The sequence below is a fragment of the Rhinolophus sinicus genome, chromosome 8 (assembly GCF_057876585.1).
Source record: "Rhinolophus sinicus isolate RSI-liver-muscle chromosome 8, RSI-T2T, whole genome shotgun sequence".
Classification (NCBI taxonomy): domain Eukaryota; kingdom Metazoa; phylum Chordata; class Mammalia; order Chiroptera; family Rhinolophidae; genus Rhinolophus; species Rhinolophus sinicus.
Window position 1 is genome coordinate 10,873,943 of NC_142508.1, and position 22,270 is coordinate 10,896,212.

General features: G+C 44.2%; 1 protein-coding gene across 14 annotated transcripts in view; it reads left to right on the forward strand.

Annotated features, from left to right (window-relative positions):
• Positions 1-1,479: 1,479 nt before the first annotated feature.
• The window catches only part of DGKI (diacylglycerol kinase iota), a 377,839-nt gene continuing 357,048 nt past the window's right edge, over positions 1,480-22,270 (forward strand). For all 14 annotated transcript variants that reach the window (XR_012490351.2, XR_012490352.2, XM_074315319.2 and 11 more), the window contains exon 1: positions 1,480-1,914. Coding sequence is in view for 12 of the 14 variants with exons in the window: in XM_074315319.2 (XP_074171420.2) it covers positions 1,505-1,914 (410 nt within the window). In the remaining 2 variants the exon portion in view is untranslated. The remainder of the gene's footprint in view (positions 1,915-22,270) is intronic.

Consider the following 22,270-nt stretch of genomic DNA (forward strand, 5'->3'; position numbering starts at 1 on the left):
AGCCTGGGTATGATTCCTGGTTCTGCCAATATCTAGTTGATTGAGGAGCGTGAGCAATGGGGGAAGTTACTGGCATTTGAGGGATGCTGTGAAAATGTAGAGATAGGCATATGAAGGGCTTAGCGCAGTGCTGGTCATTAAAAACGAGGGCTAAACAACCACTAGCTGTTTTTGTTATTTTTATTACCTTTCCGCACTCTACTCTGGAAATACCCTGACTGCTGGCTTATTATAGTGTACAATATGAAAAGAACTGCAGAATGTGGAAGTTGAGAGAAGTATTTTGTTCAATCTCCTAATTCTATCATGAGAAAATAAAGAAAAAGAAATCCAGCAACTTGTTTGGGGTTGCATGACGCCGACCCCGAACTTGTTGACTGGTTTGGTGCTCTTACTGCAGGTATATGTACATATATATTTTGGTTACTGCACTTAGCCTTAAATATGGATTTTTGTGTGTGTGTGTGTTTGTTGGCAGCAGAGATTTCTTGGGTGGAAACCCCTAATTGGGAAAACTATGTTTCATACACTTTCGAGCACGTCATTCAAGCCCTATAGAGTTTTCAATTATCTTAGAAACAAAAACGAGGAGTGAGGTGGACAGTTAAATCTGCAGAGGCTGCAAACTTGGGTTGTTTGAGCAGTGGGGTCTCATGTGGTTGGAAGCCCCTCTATGAGGCAGCCCCTCGTCCCCTTCTCTCTGGTCACGCACCAGCATTCAACCCTTGCACGCACCCTCACTTTTGCCTCCTGGATTCTCTCAGCCTTTTTGATTCACTGAGGGCCTTATGATCCGATTCAATCGGAATAACAGCTATTTAGGGAGAGCCTTCTATGCGTAAGGAAGACGCTAGGTTGGGGCATTCAGGTATGAAGGGGTCCCAGCCTTCTCCCTGAGAGGCGCTTCACCTGTATCATAAACTTGACCTCTCTCTCACCCCTTAATTTACACTGCGCACGAATTTTCTGCCGGGTTCGTACCGACCACGCTCCTTCTACATCCCCCAAAGGTTTCCCGCGTAGGGCGGCTTCTGCCTGGATGTGGAGAGCGGTGGTGGAGAGAATGCTGACCAGGGCCTCTGGAATAAGGGCACTGGAACCAAGGTGGGCGCCACCGCTCACGGGCCAAGTGCCGGGGCAGGGCAGCTCGCCCGTCCTGGTTCCAGTTTCCTTGTGTATGAACCAGGGCGCGGCACGCTTTTCCCGGAGTTTCCCTCCCGCGGTCTCCACTGTTGAAGCCTGTGTTCGCGCCCCGCTCCCCCAGCCCGGCGTCTCCACGTCCCCTCCCCTGAGTTTCCCTCTCCGCAGCCCGACGCCTCAGGACACAGTTCAGGGTCCGCCCAGGCTTGTGCTCTGGATTTAGGAAAGGCAAGGGGGAGCTGGAGGGCGCGGGTTTGCAGAGGGGAGGGCGCGGAGAGGCGGAGGGTGGTGGCCGCTGATTGGTCGGGGAGGGGGAGTGGAGGCACGGAGTTTCCCACAATGCCCCGGTGCGTTGCAGCCGCGGATGGATGCTGCGGGAAGGGGCTGCCATTTGCCGCCCCTGCCAGCGGCGCGCGGTCCTGCTCGCTTTTCTGCAGCGGCGGCTGCCGCCAGCGCGGTCAGCGGGCCGGGCCTCTACAGCGGCGACGTCTCGGTTCCCTTCGCGGCCGCCGGAGCGGTCGCCATGAACCCCAGCTCCTCGGCGGGAGAGGAGAAGGGGGCGACGGGCGGCAGCAGCAGCAGCGGGAGCGGCGCAGGGAGCTGCTGCCTGGGCGCCGAGGGCGGCGCGGACCCGCGGGGCGCGGGCGCAGCGGCGGCGGCGGCGGCGGGGGCCGCTGCCCTGGAGGAGCCCGCGGCCGCCGGCCCGAAGGAGAAGGACGAGGCGCTGGAGGAAAAGCTGAAGAACTTAACTTTCCGGAAGCAGGTTTCTTACAGGTAGGCGCGGGAGCGAGGCGATTCGAGACAGGTGCCGCCGCGGGGCGTGAGACCCGCTCTTTTCCCTCCGAGAGGCGCTGCCACGGAGTTGGAGACACCTGGCGCGCGCTCTCCCCTCCCCGCCCGTCTTTCTGGAGATGTGTTCTCTTCTCATCCCATCACTCTGGGCTGGAGGGGAGCTACGTGCGCCCGCTTTCCCCTTGTAACAGGAGAGAAGATGGGGTCCCTGAGGTCAGCACAACAAAAATGCGCGCGCGTGTGTGTGTGCATGGGGGTGGGGGTGGGGTGGGGGGTGCAGACACACAGATGCCTGGTTTTCTTGAGGGAAATCCTCAAAGTTGTCCCTAAGCCGGTGTCATCTTCAGCCACTCTCCCACCCTCCAGATTTTGCTGGATGAACCTTTGGCACTAACTTAATAGTTGAGATCACCTGGCAGAGAGAAACGTACTGAACATAAATCCTTATGGAAATTGAACCTGCCTCAACATCCCCCATTAAGCAGGAGTCCATATGGGTCAGTTTGTAGACACGCAGCTGGTTATGGGGTTACACGTAGATGTGCTCTCCCCACTCTCCTGTGCCCAGAAGGGCGACTTGGGGAGCCCGCTGACAAGCTAGGGGTGAGGACGAGAATGGGACCGTGCTTGCCCCTGAGGATGGATGTATTTTGGAGACAAGGGCAGTGTGAGATAAATGGCCACCAAATCATGATAAAAAGAGTCCCCCAAAATGTGTCAGGATCCAAAAATGAGAACTGAGGGTTCAGTAGGTCTTCTGCCCGCTCTCCTCCCCCCGCCCCCCAGGCAAGAATAAAGATACTGAGAGGTGTGGAGGGTTTCAGAGACTACCTGTACTGCTTATTCATTTTAAAAGTCCAGGTGGTCAACAAGCATAGAATTACAAAGACTTGCACCTGCTAGGACATGGCGTATTTCTTGAAAAGGGGTCAGTGAAAGCACGCTTATGACCCTACTCCTGTTGAGTTAGCCGTCCTTTCCAGAAACCCATATAAAGTATTAAGCCTGTCACACCATGTGCTGTTATGTAAGCCAAAGCAGATGACAGATGACAGAGGTGTGTGGGTTTATGAGGGTGTGTGTTGTATTTGGGGGGCATGTGTGTGAATCATTGGCGTCCCCATTGGTTTTGCCTGGTCTGAGGCCCCAATCACCAGGCTTGTGCTGTCTATCTCTTAAGTGGCTTCTGACGCCGCCGAAACGGTCTTCCTGGTCCACATCCATTGAGTGCATTTGTTCACTGTGCTTTGAGGTAATTTCTCACCTGACTTGCTCTTTTAGTCACGCACGTAGATCAGGACCGAATGGGTCTTTCTTTTTATATTTATGGTTTCTAAAATTAGGCAGGTGGTGAAGAGCGGGGAGCTCTAGGGAGGTATATGCTGGGACACAGGCAGTTCTACTTCCTAGTGACGAGGGCCTGTCTGGCCCTTAGGGGCACAGGGACTACATTCAGCCTAATGTAGGAACTGAGTTCGAGGGGGTATTGCTCACTTGCAGCTCTTTGTGGGTCTGGGCAGCTGTCATGAGTTTTCATTGAACGCCTGCCTGGGTCGGGCTACAAAGCCAGAGTTTGCAAGGGAAATCATTTCAGCTTGCCTCTTGGCAGGGGCCGTTCTCTGAGCTTCTCTCCCGTGCACAGGGAGTGTGTGGGGCCATGGCTTCCTGGGTTGCGTGCTCACACGTGCATGTGTAAGTGTGCACACCCACAAATATAGATGTGAACCCAGACAGAGTTGTCCTGCAGCGGGATAGAATCCGCTATACAAAATAGATCCCGCTCTGTGGACATCATTTCCCTTTAAATAAAGCTTTACAGTCTCTGATTCACCTGCGTCAGTATCACCTCAGGTGGCTGGTTCAAAATGCCCGCCACCCCAGACTTACAAAATCAAACTCTCTGTGGGTGGGAATTTTTTAACAGGCTCTTCCTGCAATGCATAAGTACATTAATATCTGAGGACTGCTGTTTGATTTTCTCCCAAAGGCCAAACAATTGATCATTGAACTTATAAGCCATGCCCAGCCAAACAAGGCCAGGCAGTCTCCAAGTCAGGTGAAAGACACCAAAACGGTAGGTGATTTCATGTGGCACGTGCTTATCCTGGGTAACCTGGAGAGTGTCTCCATTTGTCAGGGGCCTACCCACTCACAATGGTTTGTGTGGTAGCTGGGCCGGACCATTTCACTGGTGGGGAATGAATGGCCTGGAAGGCAAGAGCAGCTTTGGCTGGAGTTGGGCATTGGCTCCTCAGGGAGGACCATGCCACCTCACTTTTGGGGGGCACTTGAGGACAGTGACTGTTGGAAGTTAATGGAGGGGGTCAGGAAGACCTCACAGATGGAGTCTACGTGAAAGGTTCAAGTTAGAGTGTGAGGTATGGCTGCTGTGGAAGGAGGATCATTTGAGGTGGGGAAAAGGAGATTTGCAGGTAGGTCAAAAATATCTTTTGAAGAACATGGATATTTGTGGGATGACACTTGACAGGCAAGAAGGGGGCTTTGGGGGAGGGTGTGCGTGTGCATGTGTGTAGGGGGGTCTCATCTGCTCCTTCTGTTGCTAAGGAACATATAAGCTAGGGTTTAAAAATAAATGAGGAGTGGGTGGGCATATGCAGTGACTCTTGTCTTTTTAGGAACCAGAGCCCTTTACAAAAAGCCTTTAAATAACCATTTCTGGAGGCAGATTATTCACTTTGCATGACTTTTACTTTGTTAAGTAAAATAACCCCCTTTACATATACCCCTCGATTTCCCCTCATTATCCTTTCTTTCTTGGCTTTTTTTGGGAACCATTTTTCCCATGAGAATTTTCCCTTTATTTTAGGTTCTGCTCCCCTAGAGCAAATAGTCTCTGTAGACTGTAAAGCTGAAGGTGTTAGAAGGCAGTGCAAGTGAGCTGGTACTTTTCTCTTAAAATTACTACTTCTTTTTTCTTTGCAAATTATGGTGCTGCAACAGATACATATGTGCCAATGACTATATAATGTGTAGGACTTTTTTTTTTTTACAGCCACTGTAAGAATTCCCATTTAAGTCAGTAATATTTAAAAAATCTTTTAGAGACACACTGGGGAGGGGAAGAAGAGGTAACTTCTGTGTACCAGGCACTGCACTAAATGTTCTTGTATATTCTATTTGATTTACTCTTCATGCCAGTCCTATGCTGTGATTATGATTATTTCTATTTTATAGAAAATGAACCTGAGGTTTAGCTCTTGGGTAGGAGGCAGAATTTAAACCCACATCTGACTGTAAGCGACTTTTTCTTTGGACCACATCATGCTTCCCTAAACATTCAGTTTTGGTTTGAACTCTCTCTACGTGTGTGCACATGCGATTTGTACAGTGTCATATGCAAACTCTTCTGTAATAAACCACAGACCATTATGTATTATACCTTGTATACTTTAGTCTTTGGTCTGTATCCCTTTGGCGACATCATTTGAAGGAATTCCTCTCCTGTTTCAGAAATAAAAATGAATATGAGTTCACGATCATCAGAAAATAGATCGGTTTTGCTTCTGAGAACGAAACCACCTACATGACACCTGCCATCTGTATGAAGACACCTGTCTCAGAGTATTATCTACTTTTGGTAAAAAATTACACAGGTGTTGTGTAGGTGAACGTGGATCCCGTGCGGAGCTGGCCTGTCTGTACTCCCTTGAGCAGCGCAGAGTAATTGATGACGTGTGATTTTGCTTGAAGGAAGCCTGGGCAGTTCCTTCCATGTGTCATGCTGATGGCTGTTCTTCAGGATCGTCATACCAGATCCTCTTTGCAGGGAGTTTTTGGTATGAAATAAAAGTCGTGGAAAGGAGCACTCGACTTCTTAGATTAGGCAACTAGGTACAAAAGGACCTGTTATTCTTTGCATGTTGATGATAAGAACATGGTGTTTCCTTTTGGTGTTTTGTCCTGCAAAGCAAGATTATGTGATTATAAGAAAGACAACGGGGATATTGAAAGCCAAGTAGGGTAACACGGGCATTGTTTTTCCTTGCACGGGAATCAGTGGTGTACGGGGGGCAACTTTTCTTCTCCCAAGTAGCAGCATGCTGCATCCTCTTTTGTAAATCGGTTTTACTTATGTTTTTGCCTGATATTTAGACTTTCAGCTCAGGTGTAAACCTTGGTTCTAACTGAATGTTCCTTTCCTCAGTCATTACTCAGGAGTTGGCGCGTGTAGACATCCTGTTGGGACACACACCAGGCAACAGGGCCCTGGAACCACTGTCCAGAGTATTTAATCTGCTCCATTTGCTCTCTTGGAGGCTTGATTTTCACAGAGAAGAGTGACAGCATGAGGAATTGGGGGAAGAGAAGGTGAAGGGAATTTTGCCTGGTGCTCAGTTCTTCTGTGACAACAGCAGCACTACTGCATAGGGCCAGATTAAATGAGACTAGAGTTAGATTTTTGGGAACTCTTCACTTTCTGATCTGAGAAATGAGGACCCCTTGTGAGGGCCCAGGCTGGCTGCACCTTCCACGGCCTTCTGGGGTGGGATCTGGGGTACACATTCCCTCTGCAGCCCTGAGGGGTCCTTGAAGTGGGCTCAGGCAGTCTCTCTGTGAGACCAGAAACATCTGGAAGGTCCACTGCCTACATGCTGGGTTGTGACATTTGCTTTCTTACACAAGCTTGCGTTGGTAATACCGATCCCTAATTATTTTTTCCGAGACCCTATAATTATAGTTTTAGGATAATAGTTACTGCAATTTAGAGATGGGGTGTGAGCTTTTCTAACTGAAGAAGGAAGATAAGGAGAGAAACAAAATCTAAGCTGTTAGGCTTTTTTATTCTTTATCAGTTAATTTGCTGGCAATAGCGATACAATGGACTCATTTCAAATTATTTAAACGGGTTGGAACTGTTTGAGCTGCTGGAATTGTTTGAGCTGGTTGGATGGCATGTTATGCCCATCGCAAGGCATAATAAACCAATGCAAAGCAGGGGAAGGTTAAGGAAATAAAAACACCAAGTTATGTCTGTTGGCACATAACACTCCCGTAATTCATCTCTGGCTTGTTCCCCAGGCAAACTCCTCCTTAGGACTGAGTACGAAAGTGTCCCCTTTCTGTGACAGGTGGTTCGTCCTCCCCTGTTCTCACATGGTGCTTTCAAGCAGCTGTGTGAGGCCTGAACTGGAATTTTCTGTTCTGGGAATTACACTAGGATTTGAACCTGGCACCTTGTTGATCTCGGGAATGTTACATAACCCCTGGGAGGCTCAGCCTGTTCACCTCTAAAATAAGGTACTAGTCACCCCTGCCTTAGAGGTTTGTTCTGAGAATTCGATGAGTTACTTTAGGCAAAGGGCTCAGCACGGTTAGCTTATTATGTAAGTATTATTGTTCCCTGCTACGTTGGGAGCTCCTCTGAAGACAGAAATCTCACCTTCTCATTTGAATCTCTGAAGCCGTTCTCATTGCTCAGTAGGTGTTGGATAAATATTTATTGAATGAATGAATTTAATTGCCTTCTTTAAATAAACTACTACTGTGATCTATTCCCTGTCCATCTCAGTTGCGATTTTTTCCTTTCTACTAAGAGAAAGGTCTGCCTTTCTCTGATGTACACTTTGTCCCACAGCCCACGACTGTGTATCTGTCTATAACTTCCCGTGTGAGTACCGGTTAGCCAGCTGTTGGAGGCTGGAGACGGGTGGCAGAAGCTCTTACTTAACCAGCTATTTGCAGCTTGTCAAAGAAAAGGCCTTAATTTGCCTTCTGAGTAGCACTAATTAGCTCTCCGGCTCTCTTTCTGTCTGTCTCATCCCTTTCCAACGGGCATCATTGATTTTCTCCTCAGGGAATTTTCAGTTGACTTTTCTTCCCATGAGAACTCAGACATGCAGAAAGATGGTTGCCCTGTGTTCCCGGAGTCTGTCCTGCCCATTGTCCGGCCCGAGGTTATTCCAGCAGCCCCTGTTCAGTGTTACATCACTTACTCTCTGCTTCCAACTTGGCTGATGGACTTTGGTGGAAAAGTTCTCCTTGGTTGACTTAGTGACGCTAAGCCTTTGTTTTGTTTTACACTCACTTAATAACAAAGTCTTGGAAAAAGTGCCAGCTACTTTGTATTCACGTAACATATAAAGCACTCGAAGAATGGCAGGTGAGTTTCCTGACGTCCACAGGTACTGTTCAAAAAGAGGTGGCATGCGCATTGCTTGGGTGATTTCACAGAAGATCCAGTCGCCAGGTGTGTGTGTGTATTGGCTGAGGGAGGGGCTGTGGTTGGGGAGAGATGGGAAGAGGGGCCTTTGCTTGTGAATTTTAATGTTCTTTCCTTCCAGCCCTGAGGTTTTGTGAGCCTTTGAAATGGAGCAAATGCTGTTATTTAACGGCAACAGCTTTTTGATAGGAACTTCTGTAGTTCTTGCGCCCAACCTCCACACATTTTGCTCAAGTGGAGATTTGCCTTTAGATTTTCAGATTCATAAATGATGCTTTGATAAGGAAGCATTTCTGACTTAAGCTATAATATTAATGGCCTGGCTTTTGTTGGGTGGAGGGGGAAACACATTCAAAGCTTAAAGCAGTAATAATTAAATTGCAGTCAAATCTCATTATTTTATTCCCTAATTACATGAGCGACAGAGTGGAATAGTGGTTAAGAGCCGTGCTTCCTGTGTTCAGTTCTCCACCTCTGCCTGCTGTGTGACCTTGGTCAAGTTACTTAACCTCTCTGTGCCATAGTTCCCCCATCTATAAAGTGGTAATGATAGTATTATCCACCTTGTAGAATTATTTGAAGGTTGATACTTATAATTCTCCCTGTCATAAAGTAAGTGCTATCATGGGTTTGTTAGAGTGGTGTATCCATAAGTCTAATTAAGGAGCAGATTTATTTATTTTTTTTCCAAATATTGTATATTAGCCATATGTTGGTAGCTACTGATAAAATCATTCCGATAAGATGAAAATGAGATTGATATATACTTATGAAATTTACATGAAAGTTTTTGGCATTCCTTAGGGTACAGAATATGTACTTTTCTTTTCACAACTTATTAAAAAATAGTCACTGTTACTAGAAGATGTGAAGAGGAGAAAGCTGCTCTTTTTTTTTTTTAATTAAAGTTTATTGGGGTGACAGTTGTTAGTAAAGTTACATAGATTTCAGGTGTACAGTTCTGTATTACATCATCTATAAATCACATTTTGTGTTCACCACCCAGAGTCAGTTCTCCTTCCATAACCATATTTGATCCCCTTACCCTCGTCTACCACCCTCCTCCCCTCCTTACCCTCTGGTAACCACTAAACTATTGTCTGTGTCTATGAGTTTTTGTTTCTCATTTGTCTTGTTTTTTTGTTTTTTTTTGGTTCCTATACCACATATCAGTGAAATCATATGGTTCTCTGCTTTTTCTGTCTGACTTATTTCGTTTAGCATTATCATCTCAAGATCCATCCATGTTGTTACAAATGGTCCTATTTCATCTTGAGAAAGCTGCTTCTAAGGGCTCTGGAAATCGGAGCAGGCAGAAGGCCAAGGTCGGTGAAGCAGAGATGGTCAGTGTGCAGAGGAGTCAGGGAGCAGTGGCCATCCCCCTGCTGGTGTCTGGGAGCTGGAAGCCAGGCGTGGAAGGTTGGGGAACAGGGGTCTCAGACCTTTGCGGTGTCAGAAACAGATAAAGACAGAGGTACTAGAAATAGAGTTGTCACCAGGGACTCCAAGGACAGAGGTTATTTCTCTTCCGGCCTGGCTGATGATGTCTGCTTTGTATGTCCAGACAATGGCTGGCTGCCGTGTTCTGGCAATCAGAGACAAAAAGCTTTCCAGATGCTCCCTATCCTGGATCATTTCAGATATGGAAGGCTCTTCTGGGTTATTCTACCAGTTATCTCAATGAGGCCAAACCACAGAATTTACTTATTTATTTAATTTTAAATGATTGTTAAATATTTGCTGAACAAATAAAATTGGCTCAGGACTATGAAATAAATATTAAGGAAGGAAATCTATTCTTTTTTTATCCTTCAAAAGGTGAAGAAAAAGCAGTTTGGTTGCTTTTGTGTATCATGTAGATGTTCAGGAAATAGCCATTAAATAGACTCCTTTGAAAGGTCCAACGTATATTTTTAAAATGTGTCATGCCTTTGTATATGAGAAAGATGTCAACATTCTAGGGAAAAATAAATTTTTGTTTTAAAAAAAACTTGAAAGCCATTTGTTTAAAGATTGAAAAAAAAGAAAAACTAAAGGTTTATATAAGTTGATGTGGAAGCAGTTGGAAAGAGTTCCACGTGTCATTTTGAGACAAACTTCTGGGGCAGTCTTCAAACGGAAAGAACTGTGTTCTCATTGTCCTTATGTATGTGACAGGGTTGGAGGCACTGTCTCTCAGAGAGCATTTCCTGTAGAGGTTTTTGAGAAGAGAGCCTGATTTTAAACAGTGTCTTCCTTTTAAGTTGGCCCCCTTTAGATGCAAAGACTAAGCTGTAGCATAGTTTTGTTTCTCTCCAACTGAAGTCCTGTCCTCAGCATCTAAAGTTAGGCAGGAAATAGAAAAATCTTGAGCCCCAGAAGCTTCAGGGTACCATCTTGCCTGGCAGAGTGAACACCAGACCTAACCGACCTTTATTCACAGTGGCCAAGAATCACCTCCTTCCTTCCCCGGTGACTGATGAGCCATTCCCCAAGGCAGCAAAGGCAGCCTGTGTACTTCCAAAGCTTTTGTAAAGTGTCACTAAGGAAAGGAAGAAGCTTTTCTTGGCTCACATTCAGACTGCAAGTGTTAATGTACTTACCTACCTACTTGTGAATATGAATTATTACAAGCTACTGATTTTATTAAATCATACTCTGTGCCAAGAGCTGCTCACATGACCCTCCATGAAGTAGGAATTACTACTATTGCCGTTTTACAGGTAAGGACGTTGAGGCTTAGAGTTTAAGCAACTTTCCTGAGACCACAAAGCTAGTTAAAAGACAGTTAATTAAGCTCTGTGACCGTATTTGCCTATCGCGTCCCTAATGTGGCTTTTCACTCTGGTTCTTCTTTCACCTTTCTTCCTTTTTATGTATGCAAATAGCCATATTTTCACCACCTCAAGGTTAGAATTAGAAACCCTTGAGAGGAGAGACCTGTGTTTTTCATCTTAGTGGGTCCAGTCAGTCCTAAGACAGGACATAGAGAAAGGCCCTCACGGAGGTTGACAGGCTGAGAGATCAAGAATTCCTTTCCTGTCCACGCACAGACTCAGCTCTGTGAATAGCTAGGTGCCACTGACAATTGTAGGAAGGCCAAGATAGAGCTTTCCTTGATGGTTCTTGTTAAAACTGTACGAATGTTCCATTGCATGAGACGGGGGGAAAGAAACCCAGTTTCCTGGGGCCAGGGAGTGAGTTGCAGGGGTTATAGCCTGGTTCTCCCACTTCACATTCCACCTCCAGTATAAGATCTTGTGTAATCGGAGTGGATGGAACGTGAAGGGAGGTGGATAATGGTACAATGGCTTGGGGTCCAGTGAAGAAGTGAGGACCAATTTATGTACACTTTATGTGGTTGCAAAGGCATAATAAATGCCATTTGCTTAAGAAAAAAAATTCTTAGAGGAGTTGAGTCTTTCACCCTTACCTGGAGGGCCTATTCAGGCTGCAAGTATTTGCAATGTAAGTTTTTCCGTAACAACGTCCTTCAGAATTCATAAGTATATTCATGCATGCAGCTAGAAACACTTAGAAAGTTCCCAAGGATCATTTAAGAAACCTGAATCACTCTTTCACATTTGAAGAAAGCCTTCAGAGTTTCTTAGCAAATTAAATCTCTCGTTCAAAAATAAGCATCAAAGCTATTTAAAGATTAAAACAGAAGCTTTCTATGAGCCAGTGCTGAATTATAACAAAATCTAAGGGATTTTTTTTTTTTTTAAGAAAGACAAATTTCTGGAGGTTTCTTAAACTGTTAATACTGACTAAATTTAGGTACTTATAATAAAAATGTGTGTGGCGCTTTTAGGGCTTTACCATTTAGAAACTGCTTTCACATAATTGATCTGATTTTACCGTGAAAACAATCCGAGGCAACAGGCAGAGCAGGGATTGTTTTCATGGCCTTTGTACCATTCTGGGAACTGGCATGACCACTGAGTGACTTTCCGAAAGCCATGTGCCCGTAAGGGACACTGCCAGGCTTCGGCCAGTTGTCGGATCTGACATGCCATGGTCTTTTCACTTCAGGGCACTGCTTCCATGGGCTCGACAGAAAGATAACAACATTTCCCTTTTGTTAATTTCGTGCACTTGACTTTATCTCACTTGTTAATCACGACGGACAAAGCGGGAATCAATCACTGGCTGGCACACCAAATCCATATTTCATTGACCAGGAGGATGAACTCATTGTCATCATTACTCTTCCTGTATAGGTGAAAATATGAAGCCACCACTGTGATGGTGTCTGGTTGATACTCCTCCTTTGGGGCGGGAGTGGCGGGCGAGATAGAGAAATATGCAGGCTCTTCCTTTGCATTAGTTGCTAAGCAGCAGCCATTTCATTGTAAAGGAGATTCAGTTCAAATAATGACATAGGTATTCCAAGAATAGCATTTCATTTTTACAGCAACTGCATTTCCCGTCTCCTCATACCATATGCTCCTGTGGCTCTGTGATTTTAGGAGGAGAAATAGGCACCTCAACACGTTTGTTGAATATATGGAGGAAATTCAACATAGCTGATCACCTAATAAGCAAACTCCCATGCTCTGCCACTGAATGAGAAGCCAGCAGAGGGTACTTGCAGTTTTAAGGTTTTGAAAATCTCTCCAGAAAATGCGACTGATGAACAGGTATGTTTTTGAGGCCATGTTTGACACGAACTGACCATGTCTCAATGGAATACTCTGGATAACTTAGAATCCTAAGTGTTTGAAGGAATATGGCATAGAACAAAATTTGGTTATAGCCAAGGAGTTGGATTGTGGCCGAGATTTCATCGTATTGAAATTTTGCTGGTGACCGAAGGCTCTGCAAGATGAAGATGAAAGATTGTACAAGGCTAGCAGAAGTCACGGAGTTCAGTTTTATCAGGGAAAAGGGTCTGAGTATAGAGGAAGTCATGTACGTAATGTCCCTGTACGTATGTGTGTCAAAGGGGAGCTGTCAGCTGACCAAGCTGTCAGGTGTGGTGTTTTTCTGGTTGCACCACCATTGATTTTGAAGCCGGCATGATTTGTGTGTGAAAGCCTCCTTTTCAAGGCATTTCTGTATCTCTATTTTAGCTTACACAAACTGTTGCAAAACTTCTGTGTACCTAGACACGTATATTTTCTTCAGAGCACTGCTTCATGGGAGTTGCTAAGGGAGCAATCTGTGTTGTTTTTGAAGCACGCACGGCACATCGCTCCCCTAACCCCCCTCCCCAAGCCATTTGAGAGAAAATATCTCTTTCCGGGAGCAGATGGGATGCTGGGAAGCTGCTCTTTAACTTCCAGTAAATTGCCCTCCCATTGATGGCAAAGTACCTCTTCCAGGAACTAAAAGTAACGTTCGGAAGACATAATACATGGACGAATCCACAAATGGCGAATGGTTAATCCCACTGTGGTGTTGGATTCATTAGTGTAGTTGTTTTTAGTGTCTCTACAGCAATTAGTGCTTCTCATAGACTTCATTGTGAACTCTTTACAATTACTCCAAACAGCTTTGGTGGAGCAGTTCTGGTGTCCTAGGAACCCATTATCTACATGGGGAAATCAAGGCAAGAGGCCTGGGAAGGAGAGCACTAAAACCATTGACTTCCTGGCCTGAATGAAAGCCACAGAAGAGCAAGATTTTCAGTGTCACTCAGAAAAAGCGTATCTGGGACACGCTCAGGGGTACACCCTCAGCATTATTAATATTAATAATAATAATAACATTTATGGAAGCCTTACTGTTTGCGCTGGGAACTGTGCTAAATGCTCTACATATATTACTTCAGTGAATTCTTGCAACAACTTTATGAGGCAGGTGCTATTATTATGTAGAGTTTTACAGAAGAGGAAACTGAGGCACGGGGTCATAAAGTAGCATCTCAGGGCCACAGAGCTATCAAGCAAGAAGCCAGGATTTGAAAGCCGGGAGAACTCTTTGGCAAGTGCCCTTAAGCATTCCTCGTGCTCTATCCCAGTGTACATATATAAATAAACCCTGTTTTCCTTTCGGGAATTACCTCTACCCTCTGGTGTGCAGTCGTGGGATTGTACGTCCGGGTGCCTGGCTCTGCATGGAAACCAGTGAGGTCCTTGGAAGCTGTTGTAGGTGGCTTCCTCTTACTACCCTGGTATCCCCTTAGGGTGTGTGACCTGAGCTTGGACCATTGGACTGTGTTGGACTTGGCCTCTTAAAGGACTGTCAAAGGGAGGGCCAGTTTGTTTATATGCATTAGCAGTGCCTTGGTAGGACGTTCCCGCTGTGCTGGCTCCTGTCTTTTCCAAGCATGGATCACTAGCCTTTCTCCTGAATTGTGAACCATCCAACATCTTCCTAACAAACTTTCTTTTTGTTTAGGTTAAACAGGGTTGGTTTCTGTTGCTTGAAACAACAACAGAAGAAACCTAATTGATAAAATATCATGGGCAAATGGTCCACCAGCCTCTACTGGTCAAAGTCTTCAGTGCCAGGAGTTCTTGGTTACTTTAGGGAGATAGGTCAGGTCAGGTCTGATGGGTCAAGTGTAATTGTTGGAAGTGTTTGTTATAGGAAAAATGAAAGTGTTATCATTTAATGAATAGTTAGCATGAGTCAGGTACTTTGTGCTTCTTTATTTGTTGTTCTCATATTTATTTATTATGACTCTCTGAGTTACTTATTTCTATGTTACAGATGAGGAAACTGAATCTCAGAGAGAGCAAAAAATTTGCTTCAAGTCAAAGAACTAGTAATTTTTGGAGTCAGGATTCAGATTTAGTTCTAAGCCACGCAAAGCCCACAATTTTTTTTCCGCATTATACCATCCATGTTGAGTCCAAAACTAACCCCTTTATTTTTTACCTACTGGTGTTACATTTTCACTTCTGGGGGGTATTGAGGATGACCCTTTCCCGTTTCCTATATGATAGGTCTTCAGATATTTGAAGTCTGGTATCACATGTTTCTTTAGCCCTTTTTTCTTTAGACTGAACTATCTCCACTTTCATTCTTCACTTATCCCTTATTGAAATGTGATATTTAATCACCTTCATTTTTCTGGCTATTCCTACTTTGACAGTGTACTGGTTTATCCATGGCCTTCTTTGCAAGACTTGAGCACTAAACTAAAAATGTTGTCTACCCAGGGCCACCATTAGCACATATGGTGTCTTTGTTCGAATTAGAAACAGGTCCCAAATCTGGGTGGACACATTGAAAATCCTCCCTCTGAGCTCTGTCAGCAGCAGAGCCAGGATCTAGAATGTGGTGGGTGGCGCTTAGGCTGGATTTCAGTCTCCATCTGTTCCTTTTCTGGGTGCCCCAGTGCAGGGCACAATCTCTACAAGAAAAACAAGTGTAGGCATGGTTCTGGGGGACTTAGTTCCCTCGCTGTGGCCATTGGTGGCCATGAGTATATGGATTAGCATGGGTGGAGACCAGTTGCTACAAAACTCATCCCAAAGCCAAATTTCCAAACTGCTAATTCAACAAATTACTGATATTTCCAACGTTGGCTTAGAGTGCAGCCATTTCACTTAAGAGTTGTCATTTCAGTTTGGCTAAATGTTTATTTGGCGTGTTTCATATTTATTTCAGACATCCAATCCTTCTCGAATGTTCAAGATTTCTTCTTACCCCCTTCCTCCCTCCCTCTTTTTCTCTCTTATCAAGGAGATAAGAAAGGGCAAGCTCTCTCTTAACCGTAGTTTACTATTACCTCTGTTTTTCAGGCTTACGCCTATACCACCCTCCCTTTGACTCTGACTGCACATAGAGAAATGCCTGTGATCAGCTCTTCTAAAACTGGCTCAATCTGTTTGCCTGAGAGGTTTTGGTGAGCTTTCTTTTAGTGAGTTGACACAGAGCTGGTAAAGAAATCCATCTCTACTAGGCTAACCCTATATTTGGTGGCCAAGGAGATGACTTATTTTGTCCAGAAGGTAGCATTTTCCTGTTTCAGGTTCCAGGGCTTTGCAGTCTGATACAGTAGACACTAACCACACGTACCTATCAAAGCTAGCTCAATACATTAAATTTGAAATCCAGTTCCCTAGTCATATTAGCCACACATTCGATGCTCAGTAGCCACATGGGGCTAGTGGCTGCCATATTGGAAAGCACAGATCTAGAACATTCTCATCACTGCAGAAAGTTCTATTCAACAGGGCTGTTTAGAGGCCGTAGTGTCAAGATACTAATTTATCAAACCTACAGACATCTCTATCCAGCCATCCTTGAATGACACTCTTGACTTAAGGAGCAGAGTTCTCTATTTCAGAAGTTATACTTCAGAGGCACAACTGGGAATGGGAGAGCATTGCAGACAGGGAAAAGGGGAAAGTCACTCTTGGTGTTTGTTCTCCATCATCCTGCTTGTCATGAGTTCCTCCCCTGCGCATGACAGGGGTGTCTGATTTCCATGAGGACAATGACAGGAGTTTGCGTTCCCTTTTCTTTGTCAACATCTTCTCCTCCGTTGCCAAATGTACAGATCTCCATGCAGAAGGGAGCGTGTTCTCCAGCTTTTGGGTGGACTGACTGTTTTGCCATCTAAGCTCAGCAGGTGGTAGTTGCTTTCGGGGGTAGAGTGAACGGTGGGGAAGAACATTATTGCTTTTCCATCAGTAGATTCCTGAAATTTGAGCAGGGGCATGGTCCAAGAGTCAGGGTATAAACGTGGAGCACGGCTGTGTAGCCTCAGGTGTGTCTGTGTCACAGAACTGGCTCACGATACTCCTGTTTTATTCTTAACATGAGTTCCCATGATGTTTAAGAAATATTTATTGTGGATCCACCAGGGAGGCGTGGAAGTAAATGACTGGACTTAAGCCTTTAATGTGGCTCCCCTGGTTCCTCAAGGAAAGACCTTAGGAAGCTCTGAAAAAAGCTTCAAGGACAAAGCCAAGGCCCCAGGAGAATCCTTGTGTGTTTGTGTGGATTCTCTCTGGTGCTTTGAACTGCCAATATTGCTCACAAGGGTGCTCTAAAAATAACCCACGTAATGTGCATCCTCTGCTGAAGGGAGCGAGATAATTTGTGAGGATGGTGATGAGATATGGAAAAAGCAAGAAGCTTTTGAAGATGAGAAATGAAATACATGAATCTTAATGGTCTCCGAGGCTCTCCCATGCACCGAGGGCTCTCTTTGAAGTCTTGATGTTGAAAATTGGAAAAAAAGTACTTAGAAAAAAGCATCACTGGGAGAGCCATTGGATTTTTGTCACCTATGTTTTATAACATGAGCAGTCCCCTGGATGAAAATGTACCTATTTTGTAAGAATAGTTATGGAATATTCACTTGTTATCTGTGTAAAGCATTATTTCAAGCCCTTGGTGAGAAATCCAAAGTTGAATCATAGGTGATTTCTACCTTGAATTTGCCTATAACTTATTGGGGAGACAAATAAAAAATGTATCGAGTCCCTACTACATGCCGTTAGAAATAAAAGAGAAATAAAAATCTCTGTTGTCAAGAATTTATGGTCTAGTGAGGGAAAGAGGCAAAGAACTGACCTGGAACAATCAGAGTGACAAATACAGAGAGGGACGTTCAGGGGATAAAATGGGGAGCCCAGAAGAAAGGCACCTCCGTCAGATCGAAGAGCAGAAGAGGACCTGGAGCAGGCGGTCATTGAACGTGCCTTGGAGGAGGAAGAGGAGAGCTGGATGCAGATAGCTGGGTGGATTTGTTCGTATCACTGACTCAGTGAAGAAAACGTGCCCTAAGTTCCAAATGGCAAACTGGAAAACAGAATTTTGGACACACAGCTCATTTGCTTCTAATCTCTGACCAGCCCCTGAAATCCATCCTTTGAATTTTCTGAAGGAGTGGAACTCTTTAAATAGGTTCCCCTCCCCCCAAATCCATGCGTAAAGGACCTTTACTAGAGTTATATGTGCTCATACTAGTTAGACATCAGCGGCTTGAACAAAGATGAACAGCAGGCATGGCCTGATGTATGTGATGATACCCGCGCTGTCGGAACACAAACGTGGGGAGAGAGGTTAGTTCTGTTTGGGAGGTTTTCTTGGAGCGTCGGTTGTGGAGGGCTGGTAGGATTTCAACAGGGGGTGAAGGGACACAAGGAGGGCGGATCTGGAACACAGTCAAGGCAGCAGGCATTGGATGAGGACGGACATGGTGGGTGGACGGTGTGATGTATTTGGGTGGCAGTGTGAATTGTGGAATGATTTGCTTTGATCCCAGAGATACCTAGTGGGAGATCAGGCAAGGAAGGTAAGTGCTCGTGACAGAAAGCCTTAAATGCCATCTGAAGAAGGGTTTCATAGTTCATAGAAAGTCATGGGAGGTTTTGAGATAGAGAGGTGACGCTCCGTAGCCAGCGTGGGGAAGATCGTGCTCTCCCTGGATCCATTGTTGGTTCTTCTCCTAGAACCTTTATTATCACTACAGAAGTCACATCTCCACCCTGTCCTGCCACGAAACATTCCAGAGGGGACAAGAGCTTTGCTTCCTCCCCCAGGGCATGAAGAGGGAACGGGGACCCCTGTTCTCTCTGCAATGGCCATGGTGGCCAAGATCCATGCCCCTCTCTTGCCTCCAGGACAAGAGGAAGGAGGGCAAATCTCAGATCTGTGAGGATTTGGGAAAGACTGAACAAGGAGAATGTGAGCTGTCCTCAGAGTCTGAAAATGAAATTCATTTTTACATAAAGTGGTTAGATTTGATGTCATTCATTAAGACTGGAGCTCAACAACGTTGTCCTAAGTTTTAAACAGGCAGCTACATAGGAAATTTGGGGACATGGCTTGCCTCTGAGCTGGGGACTTTTCTCTCTAAGCTGTTTGGAAAAACTCCCAAAATATCACAACATTGGAATGTTTTTAATGAAGTGGAAAGTTTTTTTTCCTCCAGATTCCAATACCTAGAAATCACTGGACAAATTAATGGGAGAAATATGTGTTCTGCATTCATTAGAAAATAGTAGTGGAGCGGCCTAAACGTTGTTCACTGTCACAGCGGAGTGTTACTGTCTAACACTATTACATGAACTGAGATTGGCTGGACCAGTTCATAGAAACACAGATAATTTCCCAGTTCGAAAAGATTTTCAGCCGCAAACTGCATACGCTTTTCAGACCTAATCTTCCGTGAATGGAGTACAGCCTCGTGGTGGATAGTCATCGTGACCGATTCTGTTTTCTGGTTTTCCTGCCGGTTCCTGAAGGATTAGGACGATGCCTAGCTTATTCTCTGCATTATGTCCACCGCATGGCAATGCTCGAGAGCTGGCTCACGTCTTGCATTTTAGAAAAACCATTTTCCTCATGTAAATGGAAAAGAGAGAAGATGAGGGTAGACGAGAAAAAGCTGCATTGAAACCAAAGTGGTATTAACATGCAGGAAGGAATAGGATTTTGGTTCACGGCCACCCAGAGGGGTGAGCATTGTCAGGCCCAGAGGCCCATAGGGCCTGTCTGATGTGGGGATGCAGACTGAGCCTGCAAACGAATTTCAGGGGTAAGATTAGCAAACTCGCTTTATCTGCTTTTCAACCCAATCCAGGTATTAATAACATAGACACTACCAAGCAATGTCATAATTCTATTCGATATGCTAGATTCTAAGATGCGAAACATCCTATTTCTTTCCGTGTCATCCAATGAAGTCAGTTTTGTTTTAAATGAAAAGCATGCCACATGCAATTTATTTTCCCTGACAGGCATCAATCAAAAAATGTGTACTGCTTACTGCCCTTAGAGTGACAAAGGCATAAATAAAATTAGGAAACAAACCTGTTAATGTGTCATCATCCATCCGTGTTAGAAGACATTACTACCTACTCCCCAGTGTGTGTGTGTGTGTGTGTGTGTGTGTGTGTGTGTGTGTGTGTAAATGGGTTTGCTTGTTTGTGTCACTTGCTAACCCTCAGATAGGTCTCACTCTCTCTGACCCCCAGTGTTCTCATCTGAAAAACGAGGCCGGTGATGCCTGCTGTACAGTGTAGTGTGGTTGTTGAAGTGGAATGGACTGATGCATGTACTTCGTAAAGTGTAAAGTCCTATATAAATGCAAAATGTTGCCACCACCACTACCACCATGCCGAATCATATGTATACTGTCTGCCAGGGATACTATGACGACCTTGTGACCTTCTCAGCATCGTTACATTCCTCACGACAGCTCCGGAGCAGAGCTTTGCTAATCGTCCGCATCATTTTGGAGATGTGCAAATGCAGAATTGTGACAATTAGCAAACACTGTGTTTTCGTTTTCAAGAACAATGCTTATTTAATCACAGTAATACATAAGCAGAGCTTAATGCATAGTTCGCAGTTAAATAGATCCCCAGGACGGATAACAGAACCCGAAGTTCCTTCTCTATTTCTCTCCCGTACCTGGTTTTCCCCAAAGCTGCTATGGTATGTGAGCAGTTCCTTCTGGAGTCTCCATTTGTATTTATAAATAATAGGCCACAAGGGCTACTTTGCAATTTTCCTCAACTGTTTTACTATGAGAAGGTGAGGATTTAGTTCAATTTCCAATATATTCATTTCACAATTGTTATTTAAATCATTTGTAAATGCTTATATTATTGATACTGTAAATCTTATGCATAGCTGAGCCACTCAGTATGCTATTGAAGACATTTCCTTTCTTGTATTATTGGTCTCATTTTTAAAATTATTTTTGCGTGGGCTTATTTCTCATTCTTCCACAAACTTCTTAATGGAATCTTTTATTGCTTCTAAACATATCAGATAATGTGTCAGTTTCATTATTTTTTGTACAGACAGCCCGCTTGGTTCTCTCCATCATGTCTCCCCTTCTGGACTGCTTTGTAGCACAGCTCGCGTTCTCTTGATTTCTCATTGCAATTTCCCAAAGTCGAATCCCATATTTCTTCTTGCCTAGGTTTATGCCTAGTTTGGTGGAGCACACAACCATTTCAAGAACAACAATACCACATTCCTGGATGGGCTTTTTCCCCCGCAGGAACTTTCATCATATTTTTAGATGACCGAGTTGAGAAAGTTCCCTGGGATATGTGACACATCCTGCAGCAGCTTCTCCGGAAAGGGTGCATAGGGGATAGATATTTTGAGTCCTTTCATATCCGACAATGTCTTTTTATCTACCTTCACACATGATTGAAGTTTTTCAGGGTATGGAGTTCTAGATTGGAAGGGATTTTTATCTCAGAATGATGAAAACATTTCCCTGTTGCTTCTCTGCTTCCAGCATCGCAATTGACAAGGCCAGTTCCGTTTTGAGTCCCAACAACTTTGTTTTTTTCTTTCTCTCTGGGTTTAAAAATATTTGTTCTCTTTCTGTCTACTGTTTAGAAATTTCAAAACTGATGCACCTTAGTATGGCGCATATATTCATCGTGTTGGGAACCTTTTAGATCTCATAAGTTGGAAAATGTTTAGTACTAAGAAATTTTCTGGTATTATTTTTTGGGGGGGTGAAGGAAGAATATCTTCTTTCCTTCCATTTTACCTGTTACTTCTTTTTCTGGAATTTATTTTGTATAGTTGTATCTACTGGACTATTTTTCTACTTTTATTTTCTATTAAAGTTTTCCTTTCCTTTTATCTGCTTTCTGGGGAGATTTCCTCATTTCTTTTCCAGGCTTTTATCAGATTTTTAATTTTTTTTGTGATACTACTTTTAATTTCTAAGTGCTTTTTCTAGATCTCTGGTGCTCGTTTCTACAGCACTCCCTTCTTGTTTCATGGCTTTAATAACTTCTCTTATTTCTCTGAGGATATTAATGATAATTTTTGGATGTTTTATCCACCCTATGTTAACAACATTTTCTTAAAATTGTTTTTAACTTTTTATGTTAGTGTCTTCTTTTCAGGTTGGAGTCTCTGTTCAAATATCTGATGATCCAGTCATATTTGAGAGAGAGGCCCCAAAAGGCTGAATGGAAACTCTGAAATGTGTCTTTTATTTCCTTTACTTTTATTTTAGTGGGAGTTTCTGAGAGGAGTTGGGATAAAGGTATGTGTCCAACTCACCATGGAGAACAGGAAATTGGTCACTCTGTTCTTCCTTAATAAGAGCAATAGGAAAGTTGACAAGTCAGTGTATTTCTGTAGAATTTTTAAACAGACAATCATGTTTTTAGAACATCTTTACTTCTAATGGACTTGAAAGAGTTTTGTAGGCATTTCCTCTGTCCCAACACATACACACACACTCTCTCTCTTTCTCTGTCTGATATGGGAAAGGGTGGGTAA